The sequence below is a fragment of the Trichechus manatus genome, unplaced genomic scaffold, assembly GCF_000243295.1.
Source record: "Trichechus manatus latirostris isolate Lorelei unplaced genomic scaffold, TriManLat1.0 scaffold00077, whole genome shotgun sequence".
In the NCBI taxonomy this organism is placed as follows: domain Eukaryota; kingdom Metazoa; phylum Chordata; class Mammalia; order Sirenia; family Trichechidae; genus Trichechus; species Trichechus manatus.
The window spans coordinates 9,001,249-9,029,146 of NW_004444013.1; the positions used below are offsets into that span (position 1 = coordinate 9,001,249).

At 40.6% G+C, this 27,898-nt stretch overlaps 1 protein-coding gene across 3 annotated transcripts in view; it reads right to left on the reverse strand.

The window, feature by feature from the left end:
• Positions 1 to 1,180: 1,180 nt before the first annotated feature.
• The window catches only part of TPST1 (tyrosylprotein sulfotransferase 1), a 112,546-nt gene continuing 85,828 nt past the window's right edge, over positions 1,181 to 27,898 (reverse strand). For 2 of the 3 annotated variants that reach the window (XM_023735311.1, XM_023735312.1), the window contains exons 4-5: positions 8,310 to 8,360; positions 4,198 to 4,802 (exon numbers count right to left, since the gene is read on the reverse strand). In XM_023735311.1, coding sequence (XP_023591079.1) covers positions 4,785 to 4,802; positions 8,310 to 8,360 — 69 coding nt within the window. In that variant the 3' untranslated portion in view covers positions 4,198 to 4,784. Of the gene's footprint in view, positions 1,678 to 4,197; positions 4,803 to 8,309; positions 8,361 to 27,898 lie in introns of those variants that run through there. The other variant, XM_004380781.2, reaches the window with a different exon arrangement.

Below are 27,898 nucleotides of genomic sequence, written 5' to 3' on the forward strand. Positions count from 1 at the left end.
GGGTTCCTAGAATGTACGAGACACTTCGCTAGGTGCCAGGGATTAAAAAAGGGACAAGAAGAGACCTCTGTTCTCTGTAAGCTTACCATCTAGTGCAGGAGAGAGACAATAATGAAGTGAGTAAATAAACAAATGTGAAGTGTGGTAAGTACTCTCAAGAAGGTAGGCAGGAGGGGGATCTACTTTTCAGTTCAAGAGGTCAGGGAAAGTTTCTGAGGACTAACAACTTACGGAGACTGTAGAGTTCAGAAGGAGGTTGCCATACAAAGAGCAAAGAAAACCACATTCCAGGGGAAGGAATAACACGTGCAGAGGCCTGGAGGCAGGAAAAGGCTTGGTACGTTCCAGGAAATGCCAAGCCCCAGGAGCACCAGGTGGGGTAGGGAAGAGTGGCCTGGGGTGAGGTGGGAGGAGGCAGTAGTTGAGTCCTGGGAGGAGACTGGATTTTATTCTAAAGGAAATAGTAAGCCACTGAAAAGTTTAAATGGGGGAAGATTATGTGCCAATGTGTATTTTAGAACGATTACTTTGCTGTGTGCTGAACAGACTTGAGGGGGGCAAGAGTTGGAATGGTAATATTATTTAGGAGGTGATCTATTGCAACAGTCCAGGTGAGAGATGGTGATGTCGTAGATTAGGTGGGGGCAAAGAAGTGGATGAATTCAAGAAATATTCTGAAGGTAGACTCAAAGACACTTGTGTGTGGGTGGGAAGAGGGAGGAAAAGGGAGAAATCAAGTATGACTCTTAGGTTTCAGGCTTGAATGATTGGGTAGAAAATACTGCAATTGTTGAGATGGATAAGATTAGAGGAGGCACGGTTTTGGGGCAGGGATGATAATGTGTATGCAGAACACAGTCAGTAACTGGGAGTTATTGTTATCCAGTCATTCTGTGCTCTCCAACAATGGCTTCTGGAAAACAGCTGGGAACAGAACTTCTCTGTCCTTAAATATAGTATGCAAGCACGCAACAGAAGAACAGCATTGAGACAAATGGAAGGCAGCAGGTCTCTGAAATAAATGACAGTGAAATGTCATTAAGCAATCAGGATGCATCAAGGGGAATATCTACAATACAGCAACCTGAAGAAACTGCTTATTAGTTCACCATCGGATAAGGTTCTACTGCTTCTCTGAAATCACGAAGAAAACATGTAAATGACTAAAATGCTTCACATTTAAAGCTTTTATTTTGAAAAATAAAATACAAAAGTCATTAAGTTGTAAATGTATCCAGTAACTCCCCAACATACAATGAATTACTTAAATAATTAAGATATTTAACATTATCCACATCAACACATTTCAACAAGCACAAGGGTGCTACAAAACATTAGAACACGTACAATCTATTCCAAAATGAAACAGCCCAGTTTCGTTTACAGAATCCCATTTTTAAACCCTCCCCTTGAAAACAAACTTTGGAACCTGGTAAGAAAAGACAAGGACAAGAGCAATTTGAACAGAAAGCACGTGTCCCCTGGGGCTCCTTATCCACAGGCTGTGCCTGTAATGGGATCCACCGGGGAGGCAGCCCACCAGAGGCCCTGGTGCACTGACTCCCCGTCTCGGGGCCAGGGACTGGAGATGCACCCATGGTACAGACACCCACTGACAGCAGCAGGGGACAGCCAGTCCTAGACATTTCCTGTCCGATGAAAAGGCAACCGTCTCTCCTAGGGCAAACAAACAGAGTGAGGTTATAGGTGTCCGTTCTCCCTGCACCAGCACGTTATGGGCCCCAGACACAGTGAGGGGCCGTGGCTTCCACACCCAGTGCAGAGGGCAGGAGCATGGCCCGCTGTGTGAACAGGTGTCTCAGGACTGCCCCGGGGCCGCCTTCCCTCAGTCTGCGGTGCTTCAGCTGGCAGCCAAAGCAGGGCTCCTCCAGTCCCCTCCCAAATGGTGGTGACTGTCAGCTGCCACTGTAGGGCACTGGGAAGGGGAGGTGAAATGTCTAGAGGCCCCAGGTCACACTGGCTCTTCATCATTTGAAACGGTAGATCCTGGGCTTCTGGAAAGGAAGCTTTAGAAAACCCAGTGACTGCCATTCAAACGCCAAAGGGACCAAGAAGACAAAAAGAAGACTGGTATCTGTTCTAAGTGCAGCTTCTCCTGCGTCCTCCCCACTGCATGTGGTACCAGCCTCCACAAGCAATAAGGATGACATACTGCTGCGGAGATAACTCGAGGGCTGGGTCAGCTGACAGTGTGTGCTAGCTTGTGAAACGGCTGGTCGATCAAGGAATCCCCGCGGGTGTGTTTGGGGTAATTTACCTATAAATCTTGGAGGCATTTTGTTATTGTTAGTTACCATCGAGTCAATTCTGACTCATAGTGACCTCATGTGTCAGACCAGAACTGCCCTATAGGGTTTCCTAGACTGTAATCATTATGGAAGCAGATTGCCAAGCCTTTCTCCTACGGAGCTGCTGGGTGGGTTCGAATCACCAACCTTTCGGCTAGCAGCCCAGGGCTTAACCTTTATACCACTACGGCTCCTGGAAGCACTTTAGGTAAGTAAAATTACCCACGGACTGATAACTGCAGCTCTGTATGCATGCCCAGACAGTGTAAAGCTACTATTCAGTGTTTACACCTTAACGGAAGAGGCAACCATAAACCCTATCAATATTATAAGCCTCTGCCATTGTGATTCAGACATGTATAGTAGTGTTCTATGTCTCGTCTATCTACTCCATTAACATTAACACACAGTAAGCCACAAAAGCCTCTTCTTCAAATAATTCAATCTCAATTTCCTCATCAGTACAATAGGAATAATATAACCTACTTTCCAGAGCAGTTTAAGAACAGAATGAAATTTTATAAATATATATATACCCACTCCTCGCTTACCGACATAGTTAGGTTCCCAAGCCCAGGCTGTTATGTGAAAATCGGCATTACATGAGAATGGAGGAGATGACATTGGATCAGAAAATATTGTGTGGGACACATATGCCCCACTGGACCTGAAGGGCAGAAAATGTAGGTGGGCACTGTACGTCCCACTGGTCAAGAAAGACCAGACATACGTTATTAATGTGCAAAATAGATAGTAGATTTTTTACTATCGTCGTAATTGCGAAATATCAGATAAGGAGACAGTGAGGAGTAGATGTTTATACAATGCTTGGCATTTTATGCCTAGTACGGAGTATGCACTCAGTACATGATTATTCCTTAAAATAAAAATAAAAATCAGCATGCACAACTGTAAGAAAAAAATCAGTATTAGATTTTTAAAAAGCTTTTCAAGTTCCAAATGGCATTGTCCTATCTTTCAGAGCAAAACAGAATCTTAAGGAAGTGTGGGAGACGGGAGGGAGCTCTGACTACACATCATCACTGACTAGCTGGTATCCCTGGACAGATACTTGATGACTTGTCAGATATAAACGGGCTTATGGGGCATGGCTGGGCCAGCCTACACTGCAGCCCTTAGCTACGATGAGACAACGGAGCTCACAAACACAAGTCACCATGATGCATTAACATCAGCAAGGGCAGATTTGAAAAAGCAACCAACCAACCAAAAAAAATATTAGTTCAAAAAAACCCTCAAAGTCCGGCCCTCTACTAATGTCCTTTAAACAGAGAAAGCAGCATGGGGTGGTGGGAGAAGCTCTGGGTGGAAGGCAGGAGAGATGGTGTTCTGTTTGTTGTTGCTGTTGTAAAAGTATGTATCACACAACATTTGCCAATTCAACATTTTTCACATGTACCATTTAGTGATATCAATTACATTAATCATGTTGTGCCACCATCACCCAGAATCATTGCCAAATTTCCCATCACCATAAACAGAAACTCATTGCCTCCTAAACAATGACTCCCCCTTTCTCCATCAATCCCATCCCTGATAACCACTAATAAACTTTAGTCTCTATACATCTGCCTATTCTAGATATTTCATATAAGTGAGATCATACAATATTTGTCCTTTTGTGATTGACTTACTTCACTCAGCATAATGTTTTCAACGTTCATCCATGTCATAGCATGTATTGAGACTTCATTTCTCTTTATGGCTGAGTAATAGTCCGTTGTGTGTACATGCTACATTTTGTTTTATCCATTCATCTGTGGATGGACATTCTGGTTGTTCCCACCTTTTGGCTATTGTGAACAATGCTGCATCAAATACTGGTGTACAGGTTTCTATTTGCATTCCTGCTTTCCATTCTTTTGGGTATATACCTAGAAGTGGAACTGCTGAGTCATATGCTAATTATATGTTTAACTTTTTGAAGAACTGCCAAGCTGTTTTCCACAGCAACTGCATCATTTTGCATTCCCACCAGCAATGGAAGAGAGCTCCAGTTACGAGCTGGTGTTCTTTAGCCCTGGGTGTCCCCTACCTCTGTGATGTGACCCTGGCATTTGGCAAATAAGCTGCTCTCTCTAGGATGAGCTTCCTTATCAGAAAACAGGTGGCTCAATCATTTTAGATTCCTCTTCATAATGAAAATAACAACTAACTCTTTTTGAGTGCTTATTCTGTGCCAGGCTTTTTGTAGACGTTAATTCTCATCACCCCTCTCTTATTAATACTATCTTCATTTTACCGATGAGGAAACAAAGACACTGAAAGGTTAAGCAATTCGTTCAATGCCACATGACTGGTAAGAGACAACACCAAGATTCCAACCAGGCTGCTGACCCCGGAGCTGGGCTCTCCACTCCTGATACACCGCTTCCTCATATAGCCCAAAGAAGGCAAGCCGAAGGCCCAGCGACGCCCCAACCTCACCTTGTGATCACAGAGTTCCTGGCACTGCTACTCCACTTGCTCAGTCTGTTGAAGGAAGCAAAATATGGTTTAAAGTCCTTGAAGTTGGTCGGCACAAGAAGTGACTGCCCTCCTGAACAGCGGGTGGAGCTTGCAGGCTCTGCTCACAGACTCACCAATGAGCTCAGCTGGCCACCACCCACCCTTCCACCCCCCACCCCCCCGGAAAATGCATCCATCACTTAAAATCTACAAAGGGCTCCAATATCTAGCTATTGGTTAACTGACTCAGGGAGAGTCAGGCCCCTCACTGAAACAACAGTACTTTGTACATTGCAACTATTCAACCAGGGTTGAGATCTGTCTTCAAAGCATCTGGGAAGAAAGGTTTTGTTAACTCAATAATTAGTAGTATAAAAAACAGGATTTGAAGGTATGTTTTACTAAAGATAACCCACTTCTTTAACACTGATTTTTAGAAATTATATAAAAAATGCAAGGTCGTGGAGAGAATTTGTAAAATATAGAAAAGTAGAAAAATAAAACCAAAGCCCTGTCATCCAAATAAGTCTTCCCAGTAATTTTTTTAAGGCTTTTTTTTTTTTTCCAGAGTGGGGGCATTTTCAGTTTTGTACCCATCATTTTTCACTTAACATTATATTTTAAGCATTTTCTATGTTGTCACATATTTGAGAATTTTTAAGAAAACTGTCTTTTCTATTCTTTGAACCAGATTCTATAGAATCACTGTTTAGAAGGTGTGGTATATTTTACAATATAAAACTGCACAAAGATTCTATAATTTTGAACTTCTATTATTAGTATCAGGCTTTTCCAACTGGTCTCACTTAATGAGATTTTATCTTGTTTTTGTAAACACAGTTAAAATAATCTAAATATGTTTAAACCACTGTTTACACTTGCTGTTTTTACTTCTAAAATGAAGTGTAAAGGATGGGAGTAGAGGAGATCAGGTGGCTATGGCTGGAGAAAAGAGAGAGACTGAGAAAGAAGGCTAATGAGAGAAGGCTGAGGGGAATCATGATGAACCTTCTAAGGTATTTGGATTTTGTCCTAAAAACCAAGGGGACCCTTCAGAAATCTGTAATCATATTTGTACCACCTGGTGGCAGTATGGAGGGTAAGACACAGTAAATGGGTTTTCTTACAAGTGGGCAGAATAGTCACTGTTCCCCCCTCCTCCATTCTCTGATTCTTCAAATTCCCTTAATGAGGAAAAAAAAATTTATTCAACGTTTAGACAGCAGTTTAAAAGGTACATCCCTTTGGGTTAGATAACATGACTACTTATGTTCACAATAAATCTTGAGGCTGATTTTAATTCCCAGGAAGCAGGTTTTGGAGGGAAACAGAGCCGACAGTGATAGCATGGATCGGGATATGGCAACTGGCACAGAGACTGCAGGGAAACCTGGGGTGTCCTGGGGGCCTGGAAAGGCACTGAGCTGTGCATGAGGACACCTGGACTTTTTCTTCATTTGCCAACAACAAGCTGTGTGACAGCAAACAACTCACGGAAGCTCTATGCGCTCTTCTCATTTATTAGAAGTTAAAATAAAATCCTTTATAGGTCCTTTCCTAAATATGTGCGTGTGTGATGTGTGAAGTGATGTTAACCAGAGTGAAGGGCTGTGAAGTGTTCTGTCTGGTTTTTAACTGACGTTTTCTTATTGGTTTGTAGGAATTCTCCAGATTCCACAGATGGGTCCTTTGTTTCAAATATCTCCTCCCACTTAAGGATTACTCGTTCACTCTCTTTATGATACTTTTTAATAAGTAAAAATTCTTCATTGTAATGTAGTTCAACTTATCAATTTTTAAATTATTGATTAGTACTTTTTATGTCTTGTTTGAAAAATCTTCCCTCTTAAGGTCATGAAGATATCTCCTCTATTATTTTCTAAAAACGTTATTATTTTACTTTTCACATCTAGCTCTGCAAATCCACCTGGAAATGGCTTTTGTGTGTGCTGTGAGGTGGGGGTGTTCCTTTAGTTTTAGTCTCAAATCCCCTTTCTTCACTCCTTCAGACTTATGCAAACCAGTCTTTTTAAAAAAAAAAAAAATCATGGTAAATAGATATGTAACAAAACATTTGCCATTTTGACAGTCTTCCTACGTACACTTCAGTGACATTAACTTTCATTCACCATGTTGTTCAACCATCACCCAATCTATTCCCAAATTCTTCCTACGTATTTGATATTCTTTCAAGACTCTGCCTCTTGTATTATCCTCTGGCTCCAATTACCACAGCCTATAAGTGACTGACCCCCAATCATGAATCCATCCAGGTTTCTGGGACATGATGCCCCAACCTGGGCCCAGGACCCTACACCCTGTTGTCTGCAAGAGTTGATCAGTCTTCCAGATAGATCAGGAGTTCCTTGAGCCCAGAAAAGATCTTTTGTATCTTTGATTCCTGAGGACTCATTCCAATTCCTCACTCATAATAGATACAGTAAATATTTGTTGAATAAATGAAATAAATGAATGGATGGATTAAAATTGTATATATGCTGTTAAGAATGTGCCTTGAAAGCAATTTGATATTCTCACATAATACGTACCAATTATTGATGGCTCACTGTTACCAGAGAGAATTCACTCACTTCAGGAATGACAGAGCCCTCATCCCTGGTATGAGACACAGTGTCTCTTAGAGAGGCTGGCCCATTTATGCCAGGCTTGCTGCAGACTTTACCCAGAGTCTGTGAGGTGGTCAGTTCCCTCACTAAGCCACATCTGGAACATTCTTTAGAACTTGAGTCCAGTGCCAAGCCTTCATTTCCTGTTACCAAGCTGATCTCTGGTGGCAACAGCTTAGAGGCAATCGCACGATCACTGTGCTAGAAGGGATGTCGCTGCTGCACTCAACCAGTGATTCTCAATTCCTCTCCTGTGAGGACCTGGGAATGGAAGAGCTGCTTGATGCACAGCATTCTGCGAGCTCCTCTAGGCAGGCCAGTCCTAACTCTCACTCCCCGTTTCTCTTTAACTCAAGAAACAATATCGGAATGCTGGGAAGTTAGAGGGTGCAATTACAGGGATAACTGAATCTGTTTTAAAAAGCAGAAGTTACAAGCTTCAACTCTCAGCATCCTTTCACCAACTTGGGGGACTTTATAGTTGAGGGTCAATGGCCGTGTATATAAATGTATTCACAAGTCTTCTAGGCTCTAAATAGAGAAAAGTTAAAAAACCATGGATGGATATGAAATAAGAACAAAGAAGGGGGCTGTACATTTTTATTTTAAGTCAGGTATCAGAAGCTGGAGCAGATCACCAAGGCCAGATTCTTGGATGTGGAATACTGTTGTGGCTTGAGAGTGATCTCAAGCCTTTGGATTTTTGTTATCAATAAAGTATTGCCCTAGTTTTAGAAAACAATGAGCTCTCTGAAACTAAGACTGTGAGCTGAATTACTGTTAAAAACCAACAATTATCAGAGGCCAATCTTCCTACCATGAGCACATATCATTATCTCTTAAAACAGATTATTTCAATGCAAGAGTCTATCTGTTATGCAAGAAGAGGAGGCAGATACCATACCTGGGGCTGTTCTTTAAGAAAGTCAGGTAGTTGAAATTCTCCTTTAAAGACCTGGAAAAACAAAGCAGTATGAGTTTAAGGCAGCAGCACTGTCATCACCACGTCAGCACGCTGCAATGCCTGACGTTGGACAGGCTTACTGCTCATCCCTGGTGAGCGTTAAGACGGGAGGGAAGCCTGGTGAGATCTCCATTCACTCCGATCCCTCCTGCTCCTCATCTGCCTGAGTGTTCCCCAGTGTGGGATGGCTGGGAGAGGGCCCAGAATATCTGAAGAAGAGAAAAAAGCATCCCGACATTCTCAGAGAAAGCAAGCCCTAGGCAATCTCTCTCAAGCAACCAACATAGAACTCACACAGCTTAGGAACAGGCCCCTCCTGGTTTCCTTTGGAATTCTCCAACATTACAACTCTGGATTTAATACAAGGTTACTTTTTTCAATTTACCCAGTATTTCCATGATGATATGCATATTAGATGGTTCTTAAAATGATACATACTTTTTAGCCTTGTAAAATCTTATAGTTAAAAAATTTATACTTGTCAGTATATAAAGAACAATTCTATTTCTAATACTAGCAGTAAGTAATTAGGAAATTTTTTTTTTTAAATAATACCATTTATTCCCACTGCTGTCGAGTCGATTCCGACTCACAGCGACCCCACAGGGTTTCCAAGGCTGTAAATCTCTACAGAAGCAGACTGCCACATCTTTCTCCCATGGAGTCAATGGTAGTTACGAACTGCCAACCTTTCAGTTAGCAGTCGATCGCTTTAACCACTGCGCAACCATTTACAGTAACATTAAAAAGAAACCTTACCAAATACTTAAGAATAAATCTAATAAAAAATGTGAAGACCTTTACACAGAAAATTATAAAACATCATTAAGAGAAATTAAAGAAGACCCAAATAAAAAGAGAGAGAGATCACTCTCAGGGACTACAAAATTCAGTATAGTAAAGATGCCCATTCTCCTCAAAGGATTGCCAATCAAAATTCTAGCAGCATTTTTTTTTTAAAGGAGGGACGATAATTTCAAGTTAATTGTAAAAGTTACATGGAAATGCAAAGTGTCAAGAATATGCCAAGGTAATCTTAAAAAGAAAAAAAAAAGTGGGAGGTCCCCTCCTTTTCTCTCCACCCCCCTACGCCCCCATCCCCCCTTCCAGGCCGATGGGGCAGAAGCTGCTCAGGCCTGAGGCTTTGTGGCCTGGCTGCTTTACAACCAGACCAAGTTTGGTTGCCCCAGTCCCTCCTCCATTTGTTCGTGGGTTAGGTCCCCTAGAAACTTTTCTTATCTTCCTCATGTCCTCTCAGACTCTCAAAAACAGAATCTTCTTTCTTTCAGTCTCTTCTGCTAGAATTCAGACAGAAGATTCAACTTAAACTCAGGGGTGTCACAGAGCTAGTTAGTGGCAGAGCGAGGCTCAGAAGGCCCCAGTTCAGTGCTCTTTTCTACATCAAGGACTTTGTATTTTATGTTACCATTAGCAAGTCTTACGGTTAAATTTTCCTTTCTCTTTTTGCTTGGTTATAAAAACCAGCGAAGCATGGTGGAGAATACGAGTCGGAACATAAAATGCTAAATGTTCCTTCCTGGTACTAATAAGTCCAGAGAGGTATGGCTTATATGAAGGGAAAAAAAGTATGTGGTATCACAAATGTAATAAAAATATCAAAAGGGGTGAGAGAAGACATCAGATAAAATGTTCAGTCAAAGAAGAAGTGGGAAGTTGCCTGGGGATTTCCTCCCTTCATTATCCCACAGGGAACAAATGCCTCAAAAGCTAGGAACTAATTTTTTTTTTTTTTAATTATCACATTAATTTATTGTCAACACAACCAAGTATAGGCAAGCAGATACAATAAGGTACGTGTAAACTACTAAGCAAGTGGAATAAAAAGGGAACTCTGCTGAGTCACCTTACTGGTAACACCCAAGTACCCACTAAAGCCATGTTTTAGATTCTGTTTTATAGTTCATTAATATTATAATACAGATGTCTGTGATCATACATACTATGATGCTCTCTCTGCCTTTCTTTTCCCTGTAGCTAATTTTGATTTATCCATGTGTGTGCTGGACAGACTCTAGAGTGGCTCCCCATTATCCTCATCTCCTGGTATCCAGACCCTTGTAAAATCACCTCCCCTTGATTGTGGACAAGACCTGTGATTTGTATTTAACTCACAGAATTTAGCAAAAGTGATGGGATGTCACTTCCATAATTATGTAACTCTTGCTCACAGACTTGCTCTAGCCTTTTCTAGTCCTTGCTGGCTTGATAAAGTATGTGGACATATTAGGGAAGCTCATATCGTAGAAACTGTAGGTGACCTTTAGAAACTGTAAGCAGCCTTTAGGAGCTGAAAGCAGCCTCCAGCTACAGCCAGTAAGAAGCCAGGCCCTCATTCCCACAGCTTCAAGGAAATGAATTCTGCCAGCCACCTGAGTGAGCGTAGAAGTGGAGCTTACCTAATGGAGCCCCCAGATGAGAACACAAGTCAGCCAAAACTTTGACTGTAGTCTTGGGAGTTCCTAAGCAGAGGACCCAGCTAGCCATGTCCAGACTTCCAGCCGGCAGAAACTGGGAGATGACATATGTGTGTTTTAAGCTGCTAAAATTTGGCAATTTTTAACGTAGCAATAGAAAACTAATATAATATATATCAAGATAAGATAGCATCACTCATGGCTAGTAGTAGCACCATTCAGCTAGCCTCAAGATAGATTTTTTTTTTTTTAGGAAGTAATTTGTAACTGGCAAAACAACACTTCCAATGACAAAGCAACTCCTATTTAGCCCTGGAAACCAAGTACTACTTGGCTTATAAAAACAGCAAAGCGAGGAATGGAATTTCCTTTGTTTAAATGAACAGTGTTTCTGGACATACTACTCTCTGGCACTAAAGGACTGTGGATTCTGCCTGAGAGCAATGAGCTAGGTACCCAGAATCCAGACCTTTCTACAGAACCCTCTCACCTCAAGCACTGAAGAGGAATGATGAGGAGATGAAAGTAGGGCTTCTGATTTGGAGGGTTCACTGGAAAACTAATAAGAACAACAACAACTAAATATCATTATTTTCTATGAACCAGCCTTGGTTGTTAAGTGTTTCATGTACATTACCTCATTGAATCCCATGACCTCCTGACAAATGTGCTAGTATTATTCTCTTTTATACAGTTGAGGCACAGAGAAATTAAGTAATTTGTCCAGTGCAGTGAAATGGGAAGCTACTGCAGGAGCACCATGACTGGACTTCCATTTTAAAAGGATTGTCCTGGTTGCTCTGTTGAAAGCAGTCTGTAGAGGGTCATGGATAGAAGCGTGGGGGCTACAGCAGTAATCCAGACAAGAGGTGATGAGGGTTTAGGCCAAAGAGGGACCAGTGGAGGTGGTAAGAAGTGGTAGGATTCTGGATTTTTTTATTCTAATTAAATCTAGATTTCCTTAAAGACTGGATGTGAGGTGTGAGAGGACAGAGGGGCGTCAAGGACGACTCTAAGGTTTTTGGCCGAAGCAACTAACAACTGGAAATATGGAGTTGCTGTCAACTGAGTTGGGAAGGGCTCTGGGCATAGCAGATTTGGGGAGGAAGATCAGTAGTTCAGTTGTGGATATGTTAAGCTTGAGATAACTATCAGAACACAATGAAAATGTTATGTGGGCAGTTAGATATACAAACCTGAAGTTCATGAATGAGGTCTGGGCTGGGATATAAATTTGGGAGTCATCTTATAGATGGTATTTAAAGCCTGGACACTTAATGAGATAACCCCAGGACTCAGTATGGAGACTACTACTCATCTGTCAGTTTGTCATACTGTGGTGGCTTGCATGTTGCTGTGATGCTGGAAGCTACTGTCACCAGTATTTTAAATATCAGCAGGCTCACCCATGATGGACAGATTTCAGCAGAGCCTCCAGACTAAGATAGACTAGGAAGAAGGACTTGGCGGCCTACTTCTGAGAAAAGCTGGCCAGTGAAAACCTTATGAATAGCAGCAGAACATTGTCTGATACAGGACCAGAAGATAAGCCCCTCAGAATACAACTGGGAAGAGCTGCCTCCTCAAAGTAGAACTGACCTTAATAACATGGATGGAGTCAAGCTTTCGGGACCTTCATTTGCTGATGTGGCACGACTCAAAATGAGAAGGAACAGCTGCAAACATCCATTAATAATCAAAACGTGGAATGTACGAAGTATGAATCTAGGAAAATTGGAAGTCATCAAAAATGAAATGGAACGCATAAAGATCAATATCCTAGGTATTAGTGAGCTGAAGCAGACTGGTATTGGCCATTCTGAATCAGTATTAGTGAGCTGAAACAGGTTAGTATTGGCCATCTTGAATCAGACAATCATATGTTCTACTATGCTGGGAATGACTAATTGAAGAGAAATGGTGGTGCATTCATTGTGAAAAGAACATTTCAAGATCTATCCTGATGTACAACACCGTCAGTGATAGAATAATATCCATATGCCTACAAGGAAGATCAGTTAATACAACTACTAATCAAATTTACACACCAACCACTGAAGCCAAAGATGAAAAAATTAAAGATTTTTACCAACTTCTGAAGTCTGAAATTGATCAAACATGCAATCAAGAAACATTGATAATTACTGGTGATTGGAATGAGAAAGTTGGCAACAAAGAAGAAGGATCAGTAGTTGGAAAATAGGGCCTTGGTGATAGAAACGAGGCCAGATACCGCATAACAGAATTTTGCAAGACTAATGACTTCTTCATTGCAAATAATTTTTTTCAACAATATAAACAGAAAGTATACACGGGGGCCTCACCAGATGGAATACACAGGAATCAAATCTACTACATCTGTGGAAAGAGACAATACAGAAGCTCAGTATCATCAGTCAGAACAAGACCAGGGGCCAACTGCGGAAGAGACCATCAATTGCTCTTATGCAAGTTCAAGTTGAAGCTGAAGAAAATTACAGCAAGTCCACAAGAGCCAAAATCTGACCTTTAATTTAATTAAATATATCCTACCTTAATTTAAAGACCATCTCAAGAATAGATTTGATGCACTGAACACTAATGACCAAAGAACAGATGAGCTGTGGAATGGCATCAAAGACATGATACATGAAGAAAGCAAGAGGTCATTAAAAAGAGAGGAAAGAAAGAAAAGACCAAAACGGATGTCAGAAGAGACTCTAAAATGTGTTCTTGAACGTTGAGTAGCTAATGCGAATGGAAGAAATGATGAAGTAAAAGAGCTGAACAGAAGATTTCAAAGGGCGGCTCGAGAAGACAAAGTGAAGTATTATAATGAAATGTGCAAAGACCTGGAGTTAGAAAAGCAAAAGGGAAAAACATGTTCGGCATTTCTCAAGCTGAAAGAACAGAAGAGAAAAATTCAAGCCTGCAAGTTGCAAATTCAAGTTGCAGTACTGAAGGATTCTATGGGGAAAATATTGAATGACAGTATCAAAAGAAGAACGGGCAGTATCAAAAGAAGATGGAAAGAATACACGAACAGTCACTGTACCAAAAAGAACTGGCTGACATTCAGCCATTTCAGGAGGTAGCATATGATCTAAAACCGATGGCAGTGAAGGAAGAAGTCCAAGCTGCACTGAAGGCACTGGAGAAAAACAAGGCTCCAGGAATTGACAAAATACCAATTGAGATGTTTCAACAAACGAATGCAGCGCTGGAAATGCTCACCGTCCTATGACAAGAAATTCGGAAGACAACCACCTGACCAACCAACTGGAGGAGATCCATATTTGTGCTCATTCCAAAGAAAGGTGATCCAAGAGAATGTAGAAATTATTGAACAATATCATTAATATCACACACAAGTAAAATTCTGCTGAAGATCATTCAAAAGCAGTTGCAGTAGTACATTGACAGGGAACTGCCAGAAATTCAAGACAGATTAAGAAAAGGACATGGAATGAAAGATATCACTGCTGATGTTAGATGGATCTTGGCTGAAAGCACAGAATACGAGAAAGACGTTTACCTGTGTTTTATCGACTACGCAAAGGCATTCGACTGTGTGGATCATAACAAATTATGGATAACATTGCAAAGAATGAGAATTCCAGAATACTTAATTGTGCTGTTGAGGAACCTGTATATAGACCAAGAGACAGTTGTTGGAACAGAACAAGGGATACTGCATGGCTTGTAGTCAGGAAAGGTGTGCGTCAGGGTTGTATCCTTTCACCATACTTATTCAATCTCTATGTTGAGCAAACAATCTGAGTAGCTGGACTGTATGAAGAAGAATGCAGCATCAGGATTGGAGGAAGACTCATTAACAACCTGTGATATGCAGATGATACAACACTGCTTGCTGAAAGTGAAGAGGATTTGAAGCACTTGCTGATGAATATCAAAGACTACAGCCTTCAGTATGGATTGCACCTCGATATAAAGAAAACAAAAATCCTCACAATTGGACCAATAAGCAACATCATGATTAACAGAGAAAAGGTTTAAGTTGTCAAGGATTTCACTTTACTTGGTGCCACAATCCATGCCCATGGAAGCAGCAGTCAAGAAATCAAATGAAGTATTGCACTGGGCAAATCTGCTGCAAAAGACCTATTTAAAGTGTTAAAAAGCAAAGATGTCACCTTGAGGACTAAGGTGTCCCTGACCCAAGCCATGGTATTTTCAATTGCCTCATATGCATACGAAAGCCGGACAACGAATACGGAAGACCAACCAAAGAAGAACTGACGCCTTTGAATTATGGTGTTGGCAAAGAAAGTTGATTATACCATGGACTGCTAGAAGAACGAAAAAATCTGTCTTGGAAGAAGTACAACCAGAATTCTACTTAGAAGTAAGGATGGTGAGACACATGTACTTTGGAAAAGTTATCAAGAGGGACTAGTCTCTGGAGAAGGATATCATGCTTGGTAAAAGTACAGGATCAGTGAAAAAGAGGAAGACCTTCATCAAGATGGGCTGGCACAGTGTTTGCAACAATAGGCTCAAGCATAACAACGATTGTGAGGATGGCACACAGTGTTTCGTTCTGTTGTACATAAGGTAGCTATAAGTTGGAACTGAGTCGACACACCTAACAACAACAACAGTATGGAGAAGAGCAGAGGACTCAAGACTGAGATCTGGAGGCCTTCTAACATTAAGAAGTCAGGGAAGAGAGGAAGTACCAGCAGAGATTACTGAAAAAAAGCTCCCAATGATGCCGAAGGAATATTAAAAGACTGTGTCCTGGAAGTCAAGTGAAGGAAACATCTCAAGGGGAGAGTGATCGATTGTGTCAAAAGGGGCTGTGAGGTAAGATGACAACTGACCACTGGATACAGCAATGTGGAGTTCACTGACCGTGACAAGGGCAATTTCAGTAGAATGGTAGGTGTAAAGTCCTGAATGGAGTGGATTTTAGAGTACAGGGACAGGAATTGGGACAGGAAGTATAAAAAACTTGAGTTTTGATATAAAAGTAAGCAAAGAAATGGAGTGGCAGTTGGCAGGACAAATGGGATCAAGAGGCATGTGCACGTGTGTGTGTGCGTGTGTGTGTGTGTGTTTTAAGACAGAAGAACTAAGAAAATTATTTTGTACAGTAATTTTACTGCTTTCGCAAGGGTTACCTCATTCAGTGCCTACAACCTGATGGGACAGGAAGATAATGATGCCCAGAAAAAAGTAATTAAGTGGTCTAATGTCAGAGACACATAAACGAAAAAGGCAGGATCTCAGTCTTGTAATTCCTAGTTGGCTGCTCTTTTATAAATCATGGATTGTCTGCATAAAGAACTGATGTGTACTTATTTCTTTTTATGAAGATGTGACAAATAGCTTTGGGGGTCCCTAGTTCGATGGCCTCTGCAAGGCTGAGAATGAAGAAGGGGAAGAAGAAGGACTGAAGTTACAGAACCCAACAGTACTCAGTTTTAAGGAAACGTGGCTGGGTACACAAATCATATGGGTATTAGGCTGCAAGGGTTTGCAGAAGCTTGAAACCACCGTTTATGGGATTGCTAAATAGAGAAACTGCTCCTAGAAAAGAAATTCTATGCTGTGTAGAAGAAAAAGATAAGTAGGAGAGGCATGTAATTCCCATAATCTTTAGCTTCACTGTTCATTATCTTCAAGTGATCAGAGCTAGGGAAAAAGACTAACGATGTTTTAAAGCACTGCCCGCCCCCCAGCCCTCATAGTCTATGATTCTGAAGAAAGTGTCTCAAAGCCTGAGTACCACAGGGGGTGCTTTCTGAGTTCCACCTTTGCCCCCTCTAGTAGGCCTCCTAGGTCTTTGTCTAGCGAGGTACAGAGATTATTGCACTGTTCTCAGTGCTCTCACAGAGCAAAACACTACAGAAGGCCTAAAAGACATGCAAATAAAAATGTGAGCTCCACGGATTTCGCATTGCTTTATAGCTTTTCCTTGTGGCAGGGGCGGTATGTTTCTATTTGAGAGGCTTTGGCAACAACAACAACAAAATAATTCATATAGATAGAAAAGTAAATTGTACTTGCTGCTTTGGGTATGTAGGCTGAAACTGGGTTCAAGTTTTTGGGGTGAGGTATAACTACCACCACCCATCTATCAGTGATGGCTTGCTCTGATGCTCAGCAGGTTTCAGTGGAGCTTACAGACTAAGACAGATTAGGAAGAAAGGCTGGGTGATCTACTTCCAAAAAATCAACCAATGAAAACCCTATGGATCACAACAATCCAATCTGCAACTGATCATGGGGATGGCACAGGACCAGGCAGCGTTTCATTCCATTGTACATGGGGTTGTCATGAGTTGGGGCCGACTTGATGGCAGCTAGCAATATACATACAGACTTCAATTATGGGATTACCTAGAATACAGACATAGAGGAGGGAGAAGACTTTGCCTAAGTAGCCGCCAAAGTTTGGAAAACCAAAGAAAGAAGAGTTCTTAACCACTGAGCCAGAAGGACTCTCAAGAAAGAACAGATCCTGAATATTGGCTCAGCAAGCAAAGTATCACCCTTATTTGTCCTCAAGCCACTTTCAGCTCTCTTATAAGATTAATTAGGAACTGACCCACTAGACCCAACATCATTTCATCTATCTGTCAGCAGAGCCTCACCTACAGTGACAATTTACAATTGAGTTGCAAACAAAAACGTCTTGGAGCAGCTAATACGGTATCATTAATATTACCTGCAGACTGCAGACAAGCCTTCCAGCCCTCTATAGGCCCTTTTTACTTCACATATAGTTTTAACCAACTTCAGTTATTTGGTATCAACCTGTAGGAGATTAGAAACAGCAAACAGAAAGGCAATGGGCAAGTACTGATAACTGACAAGTAACAAATGAAACAAAGGAGGAAAATTATAAAAGCCAGACATGAAGCCTCAAATTCTTTAGAAAGAGACCAACAGTTCTATACCCTTCCATAAGCATCTCCTCCTTGTAACACACACCACAGCTAATTTTCTCTGGATGATTAATGATTTTAATTTATACCAAATAATGTATTTAAGAAGACGAGGAAGTATGTGATCAAGTGCAGAAGGAATTCTACCTCAAATTATTAAGATTTGGTCTCTAATGGAACAAATCTGTCCAGAGACTTGACTTTCCAGAATGACTCATCCCCCAAGAGTTTCACATAACCCACTTTTATAAGTTATGGATGAAGCCATCAGAAATATTATTAGACCAAACTCTGCATTTGGCTTCATCTTGTGGAGAACATAAAACTCTCTAAATTCTGTTCACACTAAAACTGTTGGTGATCACATTCTGCAACACATGTGCCTTTCTATTTGTGGCAGGCAGCTTCTGAGATGGGCCCGATGGCCCTGCCTCTGGTATCCATGACCTTATGTAATCCCCTCCCCTTGAGTGTGGGCTGGACCTAGTGACTTGCCTCTAACAACTAAAATATGGCAAACGATGGGGTGTGACTTCTGAGACTGGGTTACAAAAAGACTGTATCTTTCACCTTAGACCCTCTCTCTTGCTCTCTTGTACTCTTGCTTGCTTGCTCTGAGGGAAGCCAGCCGACAGGTTGTGAACTATACGAAGGCCACTTGGCAAAGAACTGATGCCTTCAGCCAACAGCCAACCAGGACCTGAGGTCTGCCAAGTGCCACGTGAGAGAGCTTGGAGGCAGACCCTCTCCAGCTGAGCCTTGAGATTAGTCTCATAACCAGGGACTGTGAATTCAAACGTCACTGTAAACTTTAATTTATCCCCCTCCCTCTCTCTCTTGATCCTTTCCTTCTAATTGTACCTCAAGTGCACAGAATTGGATTAATCATAATCCTTCGTTCATGACATACTTTCATCACTGGTCCAAGCTTGGCCTGCTGTTATTTATTTAGTAATGTAATTCATTATTATTAATAATGTACTAAGCATTGTCCCTTGAGAAATTATGATTTAACAGTTTCGCATGCAGATAAAACACATAAGTTTAGCCAGATATGATAATACAGGAAAGAATCCAGATTTTGAAACTAACATTCTCAATCCCACTGGGTTTTTATGGCCCACTAGGGACTTGTTATTTCTAAAACACAAATGTTAGAAAACAGCTGATAACATGCATGCTTACATACTTTTATTTGGCTTAAAATATTTTTGCAGCTTTGCAAAAAGGGACTCGTTATTTCTAAAAGACAAATATTATAAAACAGTTGATAACATGTATGTTTACATACTTCCATTTGTCTTAAAATATTTTTATAGCTTTGCAAATCTCAAGACTGTGTTCCTGGAAAGTTCAACAGTTTTGTGCTGCCTAGAAACACCTAGACAAATGTTATTAATATTTCCTGTATCAAGAAGAAAAAAACTTAAGCCGCTCCAAAGCATGATAGTCTACTCCAAAAATGTTTTTAAGAAAAAGAAATATTTCCATGTACTCAGTTTTGGGTGAAGTTGGACAAGATGGATTGAAATAAGAACTGAAATCCAACTGTGGGAAATAGTAACCTCTTCCTATTACAGAAATCAACCCAAGTACAGGAAATTTAGCACTAACTGTTAGAAGTAAGACTTTGATTTTCTTGAAAAAAAAGTTTAGTGTGCAGGATAATTAAGAAACCATATCATTTGACTATGGGATACTTATCAGGCAGGAATGCTAAGTCATTTCCGTTCAAAGGAAATGGTACCAACTAACTTTTCAGAGACAATGAAAGACAGTTAATACATCCAAGTACAGTCGACAGTAATATCATCTGGCTGGAATGCTTTTTCTGCCTTCTCTCAGACTTTTATTTATCCTTTAAATGTGCAGAGTCCAGTAATGTCATTCTGTGTCACATGCATCCTGAATTTCCTACTTTCATGGCACTTATCACACTGAATTACAGTTAATTATATATCTGTCTACCTTCCTCCCTAGACTCCTTAAGGAGACAGACAGAGTCTCATCCTTATATCCTGGATGGAGGAACGAATGGACAGCTGAACAAAATAAGAAACAAACGAATGAGATCCTTTTATAATGGTCTCTGTTTTTACTGAAACAGTTTCTGAGACCAGCCTACAGCACAGACTGAGTAGAGGGAGGCAGAAAAAGTGACTTTGTTGGGGCCTCCTGATTTGAACCTGCTGAAGGTTTATGGTTGTATATGACATTACTTTATGGGGTATTAGTATTCATTCTATCACTCTATTCAATCCTACTCTTACAAATAAAAGAATTCAAACAGTTTTAATTTTTTTAAAAAAAAAAAAACATTGTATAAAATTGACAACAGCAACTCAAAAGGTTTGATGGGAAGCCTAGGGGGCAATGAGTTGAAGATAACGGTGATGGAATAATTTAGAAAAGAATAGTGAGAACAGCAGCACAACTGGAAGAATGTAATTGATGTCACTGAATAGAACATGTAGAAACTTTTGAAATAGGGTAAATTTGGCTATGTATATTTTCACCAAAAAACGAAAAACAAAAACAAAGCATCCTCCAAGGTCGAGAAGGGAGTGTTGACATTTCATGGGGTTGTTAACCAATGTCATAAAACAATATGTGTAATGAGAAACTATTTGTTCTGTAAACCTTCATCTAAAGTACAATAAAAAAAAATATATATATATATAAAAAATCGTATAGCTACAAAACCTCTCCTATTTTGCTCAACTGCATTTTGAAATGTTCTTGAAGGAACCAATTGATGTCAGTAACAAAAAAAAATGACAGAAAATCTATTTAAGAAATTCTCCCCACCCCTTACATTAGTAAGGTTTCAGTAAGAGAAAGAATAGAGTACATTTTCAAAGATCAGTAATTGTGGTCTTTTTTCCCCTGCCTGGAAGAACATTCTAGAAAGATCATACTGCTGCTACAAGTGCTTTGCCTCATTTTCCTTTTTATTTATTTATACTTTTTAAAGCTGTATCTACTTTGGACATGATGGAAAAAAAGAAAGCGGGGCTAGGACAATCAGATTCCCTGTAGTGAAGAAGACCTACGAAGAAAAAGGGAGGTTAAGAACAAGGCTGAATAAATACGTCACACCTTCACTCTTAAGATGTCTAACTAAACTAGATCCTAAGAGCTAGAAATCGGTATTGGGGTAGAAAGATAGTGTTCAAAATTTCCTTAAAGCAGAAAGTAAAAACTGGTTTAATTAAGCAGAGATTTATAACTGATGAGCTCAGTGAAAAGGAAACCAAACCATGTGTGTGTCTGTACGTATATATATACTTTTTTTCCTCCTACATATCTTTATGGGGATATTTACACTCTTTTTGGCTGCTCAAGATTTGAACTCCCTTCCTATGTTTGGGAAATGCGTCACCTTATGAGTCTTGGTGGGAGATAGATCCTGTCTCAATATAACAGCTAAAAATACCAGAAACTTGCCCTTTTTCATATCTCCTTCGGTTTTTATTATTACTATTCTTGTTATTATTAATTTATTTTAAAGACTTGACTGCTTCATTAAAACTTTTTTTTTTAAATGCAGGGCTATATTCTTGGTCCCAATTTTCATCTGGTGCTGGTTTCTTTTTGATTTACTACTCATTTTTTAAAGAGTTCTTCATATGTCAAGTATTTCTAGGAGGTTCACAGTGGGGAAAGGCCCGGCTGTATTGCAGGCTAGCAGGAATTCTCTTTATGATACAGGTTATATATGAGAATGAGTTTTTTAACCTTTACTTCTCCACAATTAACTGCAACGAATCCACACTGTAGGGCTGCTCCCATTGCTGACTCTCTCTTTCAACCTACATCACAACAGACAAGTCATGCAAACACAGTTTATGGTCTGTGTTCAGCCCTCGTCTTCCCTGCTTCTTGGTATTTCATGTCAAACTGTCTAGGGACGCTGTTGGCACTACGCTGAGTCTGCTCCCCTTGTAACAGAAAACTGGTTTTCCCATCAGGAGCTGCCAATTACTGTGGAAACCTGTGCTCCTACCAAAATTGGTCACATCGGGTGTCCCGCTCACCTTTGCTTGGCCTTCACTGCATTTGTTGATCCTTCCTCAACATCTTCTCTTGGAGTCTCCCTTATTTTTGACTGATTATCACTGCATTTGTATTTTGCTGTTTGGGGCTGTAGACTTCTCCAGTGTTAAACAGGGTTTATATCTCTATTTCTTGTTGTGGTTATTGTTTGTAGATGATTTCCAAGATGAGGAGAAAACAGCTATCTCTACTCTAGCATTTAAAAACTGGAGTCTATCAATCATTTTTTTTAGGTAAACTTTAATTAAAGTATAACACATAGAGGAAAATGCGCAAATTATGACTGGGCAGCTCAATGAAATTTTACAGACTGAACACAGATTGGGAAATACAGCAGGACCCAGCAGACTCCCATGTGCCTCCTTCTAGTCATAATGCCCCATCTTTCTCAATAAGATTAACTTCGAGTTTTACAGAAATGAAATCATAAGTAGGTACTGTTATTCTGGTTTCTTTCATTCAGTAATATATTTTTAAGATTCATCCATGCAGCATTATGGAGTATTTCATTTGTTCTCATCGCAGAGTATTACATCATATGCATATTCCAGAATTTATTCATTCTATTGCTGACAGACATATTTGGGTTGTTTTCCGTTTTGGGCTATTAGCAGTAACGCTTCTATAAATGTTCTTGTACATGTTGCTGGATGAACATATGTGCACTTTTCTCTTGGGTATATATCTAGAGGCTAAGGAACCCTGGTGGCACAGTGGTTAAAGTGCTGGCTGCTAACCTAAAGGTCAGCGGTTCTAACCCACCAGTAGCTCCACGGGAGAAAGATGTTGGAGTCTGCTTCCGTAAAGATTTATAGCCTTGGAAACCCTATGGGGCAGTTCTACTCTGTCCTACAGGATCGCAATGAGTTGGAATCGACTTGATGGCAATGGGTTTGGTTTTTTGGTCTAGGTGTAGCATATCTAGGAGCGGAACTGTTAGGTCATAGGATATGTGTACGCAAAACTTTATTAGATACTGCCAAAAAGGTTTCCAAGATGACTTTACCAATTTACATTCCCACTCAACATCAGTGTGTTAAGAGTTCAAGTTGCTGGGGGAGCCAGCACAATTTGTACAAGGCAACGGCACGGAAGCTCCACAGACACATCCAAACTCCCTGAGGGACAGAATTGCTGGACTGAGGGACGTGGGGACCATGGTCTCAGGCAACATCTAGCTCAACTGGCATAACATAGTTTATAAAGAAAATGTTCCACATTCTACTTTGGTGAGTAGCATCTGGAGTCTTAAAAGCTTGTGAGCAATCATCTAAGATACTCCATTGGTCTCACCCCTTCGGGAGCAACGGAGAATGAAGAAAACTAAAGACATAAGGGAAAGATTAGTCCAAAGGACTAATGGACCACAACTACCACAGCCTCCACCAGACTGAGTCCAGTACAACTAGATGGTACCCAGCTACCACCACTGACTGCTCTGATAGAGATCACAATAGAGGGTCACAGACAGAGCTGGAAAAAAATGTAGAACAAAATTCTAACTCACAAAAAAAGACCAGACTTACTGGCCTGACAGAGATTGGAGAAACCCTGAGAGTATGGCCCCCGGACACGCTTTTAACTCAGTAATGAAGCCGCTCCTGAGGTTCACCTTCATCCAAAGATTAGACAGGCCCATAAAACAAAATGAGACTCAAGTGGCACACCAGCCCAGGGACAAGGACGAGAAGGCAGGAGGGGGCAGGAAAGCTGGTAATAGGGAACACAAGGTTGAGAAAGCAGAGTGTTGACATGTTGTGGGTTTGTTAACCAGTGTCATAAAACAATATCTGTACTGTTAGTGAGAAGCAGGTTTGTTCCGTAAACCTTCATCTAAAGTACAATAAAAAATAAAATAAAATAAACCACCATAAACTGAAAAAAAAAAAGGAGTTTCAGTTGCTCCACATATTCCCCAACACTTGGTATTGTCACTCAATATCTTTTTTTTTTTTTTTTAACTTTTTAAAAAACATGTTTATTGAGGTCTGTGGGGTAAAGAATTTAACATGCGACCTTTGTCCTTGTTTCCTAAAATATAATTCTAAACCCTTGGAATTTCCTGAGTAACTGAGATACTTTCGTTAATCTAGGGAGTCCTGGTGGTGGAGTGGTTAAGAGCTCAGCTGTTAACCAAAAGGTCGGCAGTTCAAATCCACCAGTCACTTGCTGGAAACCCTATGAGGCAGTTCTACTCTGTCCTGTAGGGTCGCTATGAATCAGAATTAACTCGACAACAACCAGTTTGGTTTTTGGTTTGGTCTCTTATTCTAAACAAGATCTAAGGGTTTGTGCAAATGAGTGGGAGCTGGCCTGGCCAGGAGGACCGCCTTATGGCCTGATACAGCTGACCTCAGGGAGGGAGCAGGGCATTATTTAATCAACCATGCCTCAACAAGGCCTCAATCAGGACTATACAATGAGGGCCAAATAAAGACTCTGGATATGGAAGCCCTATGAGCTTCCTGCTTGGTGAAACACATCAATAAACGTGGGAGGGTAGCATGACTTTTTTGGGACAGGAAACTCCACGATGGGAAGGAACCCTCCTGGACCTCGTCCCACGTGTCTCTTCTTTATGCTGATTCTGATTTATATCCTTTTGCTAAAATAAATCTGTAATAGTAAGTATAGTATTTTTTGCGAGCTCTGTGAGTCATTTCAGCAAATTATCAAACCCAAAGGAGCAGTGAGCAGATGTAAGGGAGCCCAAGGGAGGCCCCCGAGCTTATGGGCTGGCATCCTGAAGGGGTAGTAGGAAAACTCCAAATTTGCGGCTAGCAGGTCAGAAGTAAGGGTGCAGTGTGGGTTCCTGAGCTTGCGGCTAGCATCTACCTATTTGGCAGTCTGAAGAACGCTGTCCATTGAACTAGTGAGATCTGACCTAGTACCAGGCGGCTAAGGTCAGAGAGAAAAAGCGCCGTGAGGGAAGCTGGTGTCAGAGATGACTGAGAAGTGGGAACGTGGGGATCTGATTAATCTTCACATTTTGGGATTGGATTTATGTTGATTTTTATCTGTGAAAGATCTAATTCACACTCCATAGAATTCACCCATTTAAAGTGAAATATTCAATGGTTTCAGTATACCCACAGAGTTATGCAACTATCACCACAATATAACATCTAAAACATTTTTATCACACAAAAAAGAAACCCTGTACCTATTAGGAGTCACTCTCCATCCCCAGCTTTTGGCAAACACTGACATACTTTCTGTCTCTATAGATGTGATTACTTTGGATATTTCATTTAAATGTAACCACATAATGTGTGGAATCATATACTCGTACAAAGTACAATCTGGCAGTAGTTTTGTGACTGGCTTCTTTCACTTAGCATTATGTTTTCAATATTTATCCACGTTGAAGCATATATCAGAACTTCATTCTTTTCACTGGCAAAATAATATTCCACTGTATGGATATACCATGCTTTGTTTATTCATTCATCAGCTGATGAACATGTGGGTTGTTTCCACTTTTTGTCTACTACGCATAATGCTGTTATAAACATTCATGTACACGCTTTTCATTTCTTTTGGTTATATACCTAGGAGTGGAAATGCTGGGTCCACCAGGAGAAAAAAAAGCTATTAAAAGACTTCAACTTGTACCCTCTGAGAAGTAAAACTGGGGACAGGGAAGGGTAGAGAGGAGAGCAGCAGAGGACTCTTGCTTTTCATTAAAAGCCCTTCTGGGCTATTTGATTTTTTAACCAGTGCATGCATCACCTTAACAAACATTTTTAAAAATTTTATTTTGTGGTTGTTGTTGAGAATATACACAGCAAAACACACACAAATTCAACAGTTTCTACGTGTACAATTCAGTGCCATTGATTACATTTTTTCAGTTATGCAGCCATATTCACCCTCCTTTTATGAGTTGTTCCTCCCCCAGTAACAAACTCATGGCCTCCTAAGGTTCCTATCTAATTTTTTGAGTTGCTATTGTCACTTTGATCCCATATACATAGTTCTTAAAGAGCATAATGCTCAAGGCAGATATTTTTTATTAAGGTTAAGCTAAACTACTATTTGGTTTTAAAAAGACTTTAGGGGATGTTTCTGGTTAAGCTTTAAACATTATTTCAGGGCAACAGTTTCAGGGGGTTCATCCAACCCCCATGGCTCTGGAAAGTCTGGAGTCCATGAGAAGTTAAAATTCTGTTCTGCATTTTCCGCCTTTTGATTAGGATTCTTCTATAGAATCTTTGATCTAAATGTTTAGTAATGGGGGAATCCAAATTGGAAAGGAAGAAGTAAAACTATTCCTATTGGCAGATGATATGATGCTATACATAGAGAACCCCAAAGAATCCATGAGAAAACTACTGAAAAAAACAGAAAGATTAAGAAGAGTATCAGCATACAAAATCAACATATAAAAATCAGCTGGATTTCTATATACCAACAAAAAAAACCTCGAAAAGGAAGTCAGGATAACAATATCATTTATAATAGCCCCTAAAAAGATAAAATACTTAGGAATAAATTTAACCAGGGACGTAAAAGACCTATATATAGAAAACTACAAAACACTATTGCAAGAAACCAAAAGAGATCTACATAAATGGAAAAACACACCATGCCCATAGACACGAAGACAACATTGTGAAAATGTCAGTTCTACTCAAAGAGATCTGCAGATGTAATGCAGTCACGATCCAAATACCAACAGCATTCTTTAACAAAATGGAAAAACTAATTACAAACTTTATATGGAAAGGAAAGCGGCCCCAGATAAGCAAAGCATTATTGAAGAAAAAGAACAAAGTAGGAGGCTTCACACTACCTGATCTCAGAACCTACCATACAGCCCTGGTAGTCAAAACAGCCTGGTACTGGTACAACGACAGACACATACACCAATGGAACAGAATTGAGAACCCAGACATAAATCCATCCACCTATGGTCAGCTGATCTTTGACAAAGGACCAAAGTCCAATAAATGGGGAAAAGACAGTCTTTTAAACAAATGGTGCTGACAAAACTGGACGTCCATCTGTAGAAAAGTGAAACAGGATCCATACTTCACACCATACACAAAAACTAACTCAAGATAGATAAAGGACCCAAATTTAAAACCTAAAAAATAAAGATCATGGAAGAAAAAATAGGGACAGGGACTTCCGGCAAAATGGCGCTCTAGGCAGAAACACCACGCCGTCCCTCCACAGCAAAGATCTGAAAAACTAAGCCAAACGGAGAACACAGCAATCCTGAAACCCTAACAAATCAAATGAAGAGATAAAGAACTCAGCCAAGCACCAAATGGAGTGAGAAAGCTGACAGAGGAAGGAGAGTGAGGCGAGATTCATGCAGAGGTCCCCTATCAGCTAACGCAGCACGGATCTGCCATTTTGGACTCCTATTGGAGACCAGCAGATCGGGGGTATGAGAAAGCAGCTTCACAGACCTTCCAGTAGGAGACAAAACAACCAGCAATTTGCAATATACGCTTTCCCACCTCCCACCCTTCTTCACCCCCACTCGGCCTCCTCTGCTTCCCGCAGCCACAGTCTCTTGTCTGAGAACCACCGGCTGCTTGGGTTCCACCTGCCTGCACTGGCTGGCTCCCTGAGGGTCATTTGTTGGCTGCTGGTGTTGCTTTTTTCTGCTTCTTTTGATTTCTTCCTTACCTCTCAGCATCTCCTCCTCCTTTCGCTCAAATACCTGGCTCCGTGCACCATCTTTGCTTCTTCCTCAGGGGCTGCAGAACTCCGTTTGAATGTGGAACTGCTTCCCGGTCAAGGCTGTGACGCGGGTGGGATCCCGGGGCTTTTGTTTGTTTGTTTGTTTGGAATTGTTTGTTTGTTTTCTTTTCCTTTTCTCGAGTTGGGAGCCCGTTCTGGCCAGGCGGTGCTGCGCGGCTTAGTACCTACCCCCTCGTCTTGCGCAGATGTGCAGAGGAATCCCTGCGTGCATTTCTTTCTTCGTGGGTTTTTTTTTTTTTTTCCTGTTTTCTTGGGGGCTTTTCTTTTTACTTGTTCTTATTTTTTTTTATTGTACGTCAGGTGAAGGCTTACAGAACAAATAGTTTCTCATGAAACAGAAGTACACATGTTGTTTTATGACATTGGTTAACAACCCCACAACATGTCAACCCTCTAACTTCTCAACCTTTTTTTTTTTGGTGAAAAT